The following is a 9609-nucleotide window of genomic DNA, read 5'->3' on the forward strand; positions in this document are numbered from 1 at the left end:
TAAACAAATAGGCCTTTATGTTTCAGAAGTTTAGCTATTTATTCTGAAACGCTACCAATTATACCTAGGCCTGTTTATTTATGTTTATTATGTCTGAACTCTCCTCTGCTTTATGATCCTGACAGATGAACCTTCTCCAGTTAGAAAAGCAGGGTATAAGGGTTCAGTGAAAGTGGTCTGGACTCTGTGAAGGAGAGTCATTGTGTCAGAGACGCTGTAGAAGGACAGAGTTCCTGCTCTGTGATCCAGATACACTCCTATTCTAGAGGAGCAGACAGCAGGAATACGGACCTCTGCTTTATCATGCATAAAACCGAAATTCAGCATACAATAGCCCAATCTCCAGGATATTTCGTTGAAGCCAAGTTTACAGTTATCAATGTTTCCTTCCAATTCCTTTATAACAAACTGTTACAGCCCAATTGTTCCCACTGCACTTGACCTCCTAGTAACAGCGACCGCACAAACCCTCTCGTGAAGAGAAGAAATAATAAAAAAAAGCTGTTAACGACTTGAGAGAAAAGGCACGGAGAGCTTTTTATGCAATTAAGAGAAATTTACATCTAAATCAGAATCTGGCTAAAAAGAATGAAAACAGTAATAGAGCCCATCGCGCTGTACGGGAGTGAAGGGCTCTACATGGGACAAACACCCAATGGAGACTCTGCAGACAGAGCTGTGCAAAATCTTGCTGCGAGTTCAGCGCAAAACCCCAAATAATGCCTGTAGAGCAGAATTAGGACAATACCCCCTTGTGATAACCATTAAAAAAAAGAGCCATTAAATTCCATGCCCACTTAAAAAATAGCGATGAACAGACCCTCCATCACAAAGCCCTGACCTACCAAGAGCTGAAGCCAGAGAACAACGCCCTCGGCCGATTGTTCTTAGAGCTGATGTCACAAACTGACAATAAAAACACAGCCAGACCAAACCAAATAATTGAAACACAAAAAGAAAAATACCTCAAACATTGGACAGACGCAACAGACAAACAGAGTAAATTTGAATGCTATTTGGCCCTAAACAGAAAATATGAATTGGCAGGATACCTGAGTAAAATGAGTGACCCTAAACTGAGGAAAGTCCTGAGCATGTACAGACTCAGTGAACACAGTCTGAGCATAGAGACAGGCAGACACAGACAGACCTGGCTGCCGAAGGAAGAGCGACTGCGTCCTCACTTCCAGAGAATCAGCTGGAAACAGAGCTACACTTCTTGACATTCTGCCCCAATTATAGAAACATTAGGGACACTTTCTATACCCCTTTTCACAACCCACCAGAAAGACTTCCTTCAAAAATCCAATAAGGACAAACTCCCACTCCTGCTAGGAGAAAGCCCAGCTAACGCACACCTGGCTGCCAGGTACGTGAGGTCCTGTCACGACAAAAGAGCCTCCAGCAGGACAGAGCTACCAACTGTGTAAATATTAGAAGATTAGACATTTTTATGAAATGTGTTTCTTTGTTTGAACTGCTTCTAACACACTTTCAGCAATCTGTGTGTAAAATAACTAAACGTAAATCATTGATGATTTCATGTTTGTTGTACGTTATTGGCATCAAAGCTTTCAGAAATCATTTCTTGTTTTAACATGTGATGTTTCTTAAGAGCAGGTTTTCATTCAGCAGCTGTGGAGAAACACAATCACAGACCATCTTACACAGATCATGAATTCTGGAGACAATATATTTTCTAAAACAGCCAGATTTTCATCAAAAGATCACTACAACAACTTCACTACAGCACTACAACTTCAATTTATTTTCTATTTTTTTAATCAAAATTACAACATTAGTTACATACTAAACTGAAGAAAGCAGAAATATAAAGAAATAAAAAGATGAATCTGAAACAAACATTTCTACTACTGACAGAAGGTCTATGTTAAAACTGCCTCTTTGAAAAGGTTTCACGGCTGTTTCTCTGCATCAGATACTGTAGTTATGAAACAGTAAAATTGAAACTACATGACTTTACTCAACCAAACTAGGAAATATTTTTTTACGTATTAAATATGCATGTTTTATTCAGGACTATTACATTTAAATGAATGTTTGATGTGAAAATTTAACTGTCAAATGCAGTCAGGTAGTTTTTAATAAACTGTACTGTTTTCTGATAAATTATATTTTTAACTCTGCTCTTTTATGATCCTGACAGATGAACCTGCACTAACCCCAAAAGCAGGGTATAAGGGTTCAGTGAAAGTGGTCTGGACTCTGTGAAGGGGAGTCATTGTGTGAGAGACGCTGTAGAAAGACAGAGTTCCTGCTCTGTGATCCAGATACACTCTTATTCTAGAGGAGCGGACAGCAGGGATTGAGACTTGGACTTTATCATGTATGAAACTGAAATTCTGCTGATAGCGGGACAATCTCCAGGATTTTTTGTTGTAGCCAAGTCTACAGTCTTCACTGTTTCCTTTACGTCCAATTCCTTTGTAACAAACGGCTACAGCCCAATTGTCCCCACTGCACTCGACATCCCAGTAACAGCGATCGCACAAACCCTCTCGACACAAGATGTTGGAAAACGCATCAAATCGCTCTGGGTGATCAGGATATTGCTGAGCTTTATCTGAATATGATATTTTTCTGTTCTCTTCTGACAGTTTGAGTTCTTTATGTGCAGTGTTTGGATCCAGTTGCAGTTGACAGCAATCTGAGGATGGATGCACACAAACAAACACACATAGAATATTTTATTATTTTTCTAAAATTCTTATTTTGCATTTTAAATGATAAACATGTACTTGTGTTTGTAAGAAAGAAGAAAAAAAACAACAACTTACATTGCCAAACTGTACTTGGAGTCTTTGGTTCTGGAGTCTGTGCCACATGAACATTTGACACTGAAAACATGAGAAGAAACACAATTGTAAAGTCAATATGTAATCCTATATAGTATGAATGACGCATTTTATATTCCAATAAAGAAATCATTCAGACCCTCTCGAGATATTCTGGCTGTTTGCTGTTGACAGACGTCCTCCAAAACCTCCTTAAACTCTGAGATTGAAATGTCTTTAAAAGACAGATGAGTGTGTTGAGTGATGGGAACGTCTTCAAATGTGGGAAAATCATACACAGACTGACAGCTCTGAAATGAGACAAATAATAATTCAGATTACATTTTTGAACCAGAACAGATCTTTTCCAGAACACAAAACAAGCATGACACAATAGTGTTTCATTTAACAGACGGTTTTCAACATTTTAACATCATTACCTTCAGACACTGGATCTGATCTTCAGTGATCAGAAGTTTGTCAATCTCTGCTTGTCTTTTTCTGAGTTCTGTCAGCTCTTGATCCAGATGTTTGTGAAGTTCCTCTGCTCGATCTATCTCAGTCTTTTCCTGAGCTCTGATCTGCTCTTTAATCTCAGAGCGTTTCTTCTCAAGAGAGCAGATGAGCTCAGTGAAGACCTTCTCAATGTCCTCCATGGTCTCTAGCGCTGAACTCTGTCAGAGACACAAAGATCTGATCATGAAGATCATTGTTGTGACTCAAAATAATGTAAGTTCTTTTTTTTTCTTTTTTTGTCAAATTCTCTTATTGTCCAAGCAGTCAAATTAAGCTGTATCTGTTCCAAACAATGTAGGTAGACAGTAAAGTAGTGGCTCAATAAATTTCAATAAGAACACCATGAAATCTATGTCACTACTTTTATAGCACTTTTTTAATCTATTTTGGAGCTCAAAAATACCCATTGGTCACATCTACCTTTATTAAATTCAAAATATCAACTTTTGTGTGTCAAACAAATTTTAAAACTAACAAACACATTAAGAAACATACTTTAAGAAGCTTCACAGCTTCACTGAGTTCCCGCTGACCTCTCTCTCGCTCCTGGATCAGCTTCTGACACACCACATTTATCTCCTTTAACTCTTTCTGAGGATGTTACCATGAAGAAGAAAAAAACAATAGGCAAAAATAGACATAATATGGTAAAGGTTAATCCAAATTACAGCCAATAAATATATGCAATATAATAAATCACAATAAAATAGTTTATGCATGATTTTTATTATTGTTGATATTACCTTTTTACTAGTCCATTCTGAATCCACAGACACCACACTGTGTCCTTTATGATTGTCAGTACACAAACAACAAATGCATTGACGATCATCCAGGCAGTAAATCTCCAGAAGTTTTCCATGACTGAGGCAAATGTTCTCCTGAATGTGTCTGGAAGCTTGGACTAGTTTGTGCTTCATAAACGCAGGAGATTCATAGTGAAGCTGCAGGTGAGTTTGACAGAAGGAGGCCAAGCACTGCAGACAGGACTTTACAGCTCTGTTCTTCTCTGTAGTGCAAACATCACACTCCACAGCAGCCGTTTGTAGGGACGTCTTCTGCAGCGTCTCCATCATCTCAGCTATCAGAGTGTTCTTCTTCAGTAGAGGTCTCTGACTGAAGCTCTCTCTGCATTGGGGACAGCGGTACGGCGGCCCCTGCTCCTTCTGGCCCCAGCAGTCAGTAATACAGCTCATACAGTAACTGTGTCCACAGGGAATCGTCACCGGCTCCTTCAGCCGATCCAAACAGACGGGACAGCTGAACTGATCCACACACTGACTCGCTGCAGATTCACACATTTCTTTGCAGTGTGTTCAAAGATCAACAGATTCTCAGTCTCTGTCCTGTAATAAGGGCTGTTTAGCCAAGAAAAGCAACATTATTTGTCAAATGCTTCAGTGAAAGTATGGATAATGTCAAGATTTTACTAAGTCAGAGTATCTAACCAAAAAATAGTTTGAGAGAAGCCTAACAATGTTTAAATGTTTTAACTGAGGGGAACAAAATATATGCTGATAAACTGCAGGCTTTAAATGCTGTTGTAATAATAATGTCAATAGAGTTTAACTTGTTTTTAGTCCAGAATAGACTTCATGATCACCACAGAAATAGGTTTGCATTTTTAAAGAATCATCGAAATCGTAAAGAGTAGAAAGTATAGTTTTGAGGAATGTAATCAAGTATTTTAATTCAATAGTACTTTTTTTCATTAGACAATAAAAATAAAAAAAATTTGTTTAGCAATGAAGTACAAAGCAACATTTAGTTTCACCAGGCCTGTTACAAGTTTACAGAAGTAGAAACACAAATACATAATTAGACGCGATTTTCTTTTTAAAAGCAGAAAACATAATAAAGTCATGAACTGTAGATCTTATAAAGTCCTTACCTCGACAGAAATACAACTCAAATATGATTTGCTTTCCAGCTTTTGACACGAAGAACAGCGGTGTGGATTTATTACAGAGGCTGGATCACTAGAGTGTGTAGTGGAGAAATAAGTTTCATTTCTCTTGAATTTAAATACTTCCTGGTTCTTAGCACGTAAACAAAATGGGCGTGTTTTCTGTCTCTAAGAAGAGAGAGAAAATGAAAAATAAATAAAATGTTTATTTTCCCCATATGATCGACTGCTGAACATTCAACTTACTAAACTTTTTATTTTTTTAGCCTGTAATTTTAGCTGAAGGAATCTCATAATAGTAACAGAATCACAGATTAAGACAAAGTTTCCTAAAACAGCAAAATTTCCATTTTGAAATTAATCAAAAGATCACTGTGTAGGTTATTAACACTAATGCACAATTTCATTTAATTTTATCATTATCATATTAACACATTACATTACTAATATGCATTTAACCTTAGAAAAACAAATATAAAGATGAGTCTTTTAAAGAGACATTGCTTCTGACAGGAGAAGAGGATATTTTTTAAAATGTGCATCTTTAAAGTGTTTTCAAAAACGCTGTTTCTTACCATCAGATACTGTAATAATGAAACAGGCTAAAAATCATCCTGAAGTCAACTGAAGAAACTGTTTGCAAAGAAAGATCTATAGCAGGTAGCAACACAACAGAACAAAATAGAGGCTGCATTTAATAAATGTAATATAACATGTTACATGAGACACATAAAACATTTGATCAACGACTGCATCATGGATTCAGACATGGATTACTATGAGCTGCAGTAAAGAAACCTTACTGAAGATGAACACTTACAGATGGCAAGATTACACAATACACTGTATATTTATTTACTATATCCAACTTGTCAGTGTCTTAAATGGGTGTTGTATATTCATTGATGGTGTTTAATAAATGTTATGCCTTTCATTCGTCAAAACTACAAATTACATTTTTTATTTAAATCCATACACATTTCAGCAATTTAGCAACTTAAAACTTATATTATATCAATGATCAATTATATTTATTTCTTGCTTGTCTGAACTCTCCTCTGCTCTATGATCCTGACAGATGAACCTTCTCCAACCCCAAAAGCAGGGTATAAGGGTTCAGAGAAATTCTGCAGATAACAGCCCAATCTCCAGGATATTTTGTTGTAGCCAAGTCTACAGTCATTGCGGTTTCCTTTACGTCTAATTCTCTTGTAACAAACTGCAACAGCACAGTCACTCCCACTGCACTCGACCTCCCAGTAACAGCGACCGGACAAACCGTCTCGACACAAGATGATCAGGATATTCATCAACTTTATCTGAATATGATACTTTTCTGTTGTCTTCTGACAGTTTGAGGTTTTTATGAGCAGTGTTTAGATCCAGGTGAGGAGGAATGGACAAAAAACAAATATTGAACAAACTTGGTAATTGAGTAAACTTTGGTTCCAAAATGGTCACATTGTAACAGATCGTCCACTGATACTTATCAATGAATGATTTGCCTTGAAGTAACCACAGTTCAACTTACACTGTAAAAAATCAGTCTTTGGTTCTGGAGGCTTTGTAACATTAACGTTTGACACTGAAGAGAAAATACAAAACAAGTGTCGGTTAAATTGTTGGTTTAAGAGTATGAATGACAAAATAACATACATCAAAATATTCAAGGATTCTGGATCTGATCATCAGTGATCAGAAGTTTGTCAATCTCTGCTTGTCTTTTTCTGAGTTCTGTCAGCTCTTGATCCAGATGTTTGTGAAGTTCCTCTGCTCGATCTATCTCAGTCTTCTCCTGAGCTCTGATCTGCTCTTTAATCTCAGAGCGTTTCTTCTCAAGAGAGCAGATGAGCTCAGTGAAGACCTTCTCAATGTCCTCCATGGTCTCTAATGCTGAACTCTGCCAGAGACACAAAGATCAGATCATGAAGACAGGCAGTACCATCGCAAGGGCTGTGCCAAGTGTGCGACCGCACAGGGCCTCGAGCCTCACCAGGGTCTCGCGGAAAAGTAAAGTGACAGCTGACTTGACGATGTAAAGACAATAGTTAAAGTTCATGTTTTTGTCCTTCAAAATAGTGAATAGTTAAAAGACATAGCTAAAAATGTGTATCGTGATGCTTTATTATTCTGCTTGTTAAAAATGTATTATGCAGTAACTTGCAATAGCCTATTTCTCTATGCGTGAGACTGCGTGTGACAGTGATTCATATGCGCATGTCAGTCAGCGCGGCATCCCACGTCAGGCTTGTTGAGCTTTATTCAGTCCATTCATTTTCTGATTTTGGCCGCATCTGAAATGGGTCAAACCATAGATATTATAAGAAGTTCAAGTAAATACGCTAGAAATGCACGCTCATTCAAGGATGTGCATTTATTGCATGGACGGAGAAAGCAGGACGCCTGCATTTCATCTGACGGTACGCACAAAAGGTTTTTTATTTAACACTATTAAAGTTAAATAAGCAAATATAGCCTAACTATTACACACCTTTCAGAGCATCAGTGAGAGCAATGGCACCGCAGAACGAGTAAAGCTATCTCTTTTAAATGTTTTTTAATCTGAAAACTGCAAAAAGCAACGAAATTCTAAGACATCCATTTAGCTCATGTTCACTGAGGAAAACAACTGAAAAACAGTGCTGGTCCTCTCAATACTGTCTGGTTATTTTATTGACTGAGATGGCTTCAGATGAATCAGTAAGAGAGCAGTCCAAACTCATTCAAGTGGATTCAGGCCGTTTTGCAAACTCGTTTGACCCATTCATAATGTAGAACATAATTTAAGTGTCAAAATGTGCGCAATGCGCAGTTCAGTTACTTAGCTAATGCTGTTAAACTGAATATAAAATTTTTTTCTTCTTAAATACCCACATAAACAACTAATTGTTTGTCACTATAGCAACAATAGACCCCAGTTAATAGGCTATACCCCCGGGCCTCGCACATCACGTTCGCACAGGGCCTCGCACCCCCTTTGCGACGGGCCTGAAGACAGGAAAAACAGCATGTGACCATTTTCATTGTCATAGATGTTATTCAAATCCAAAGTTATTATAAAATGTTGCCTATTTAAAACATTAAAACATATATCTGTTGTATTCGTGATTTGAGCAGTCATCTGGTTCTCATAATGATACTCACTTTAAAAGACTTCACAGCTTCACTGAGTTCCCGCTGACCTCTCTCTCGCTCCTGGATCAGCTTCTGACACGCCACATTTATCTCCTTTAACTCTTTCTGAGGATGTTAACATACAAAGTTAATGTGTGAAAGAAGAATTGAGCTGCAAGCAGCAACAATGAGGGACCAGTTCCCTTTTACACTTTTGTTTATGAAAATATACACTTTTGTTTATGAAAAATAAAATTGAATATTTAATCATCTGTATACTACTCCAAGTAGTGGATGGGATAAAAGGTAACCATATAAAACTATAAATTACAGGTGAACATTAATATAAGCATTTACCTTTTGATTTGTCCTTTCAGATTCCAGTGAAACCACACGGTCAATCATTGTCAATCAAACACAAGTAACAAATTCATTGATGATCATCCTGGCAGTAAATCTCCAGAAGTTTCCCATGACTGAGGCAAATGTTCTCCTGAATGTGTCTGGAAGCTTGGACTAGCTTGGACAGATTGTTTATGTGAAGCCGTGACTTTGCAGTTTAGTTGCTCTACTCTCTGCACTTTGCTTAAAATCAGAGCGTAGGCCTATCTCTCGACACCAATAATCCAACATGACATCATGACTTTGCGTAAACGTACACGCCACTTTCTAAAGCCAAATGGCGTCTGTACGCATTTTGAGCTATCCTCGTGTATGTCTACGCCGTGTGATTCCGCGTGTATGTGTACGCCGAAACGAACATCATCTCCGAGTGTATGTGTATGCCGCGTGATTCCGCGTGTATGTCAACGCCGTGTGATTCCGCGTGAATGTTAATGGATTATAAACATACTAAATTATGCTTTTTTGAAAATGTAAAAGTGCAGAATGTTTCTTGTGATGGGTAGGTTTAGGGGCAGGGGCAGTGTGTGTGTGTATGTGTGTTTGTGTGTGTGATGGGTAGGTTTAGGGGTAGGAGCAGTGTAGGGGGATAGAATGAAACGGCGTTGATAATTGATGTTTTATAAACAAATTTCGGGAAAAGCACGTTCAGATAATTAAACCTAACTAAACACAAGTGGAGCACCCTCAGATAATTAAACCTAATTGAACACGGGAGGAGCACATTAAAACTAATCAGTTAATCAACGATAGGAGGTGTATATAGACAGCCGATTTACCTTCCTGTCGTTGACAGTTTCTTAGCTTTTGGTCTGACCGTCTGCTACCATGTCGCAAAGCCAATCATCCTCCTCCTCCGACGATGAAATCAGCACT

General features: G+C 37.9%; 1 protein-coding gene across 1 annotated transcript; it reads right to left on the reverse strand.

The window, feature by feature from the left end:
* Window positions 1-1674: 1674 nt before the first annotated feature.
* LOC307130873 (E3 ubiquitin/ISG15 ligase TRIM25-like) lies at window positions 1675-5324 on the reverse strand. The gene is made up of 7 exons (XM_079824138.1): window positions 5203-5324; window positions 4055-4669; window positions 3807-3902; window positions 3236-3469; window positions 2956-3106; window positions 2799-2858; window positions 1675-2668 (listed from the first exon to the last, which is right to left on the reverse strand). The coding sequence occupies exons 2-7, from the start codon at window positions 4610-4612 to the stop codon at window positions 2139-2141; spliced, it is 1629 nt and encodes a 542-aa protein (XP_079680264.1). The 5' UTR covers window positions 4613-4669; window positions 5203-5324; the 3' UTR covers window positions 1675-2138.
* Window positions 5325-9609: the final 4285 nt, after the last annotated feature.

This window comes from Gobio gobio, assembly GCF_949357685.1.
Source record: "Gobio gobio genome assembly, chromosome: 8".
In the NCBI taxonomy this organism is placed as follows: domain Eukaryota; kingdom Metazoa; phylum Chordata; class Actinopteri; order Cypriniformes; family Gobionidae; genus Gobio; species Gobio gobio.

Coding starts and splice junctions, on each gene's coding strand:
- LOC307130873 (XM_079824138.1), bottom strand. CDS start 4,612: ATGTGTGAATCTGCAGCGAGTCAGTGTGTGGATCAGTTCAGCTGTCCC. Junction 3,903..4,054: donor CAGAATGGACTAGTAAAAAG/GTAATATCAACA, acceptor TAACATCCTCAG/AAAGAGTTAAAGGAGATAAA. Junction 2,669..2,798: donor TCCAAGTACAGTTTGGCAAT/GTAAGTTGTTGT, acceptor ATCCATCCTCAG/ATTGCTGTCAACTGCAACTG.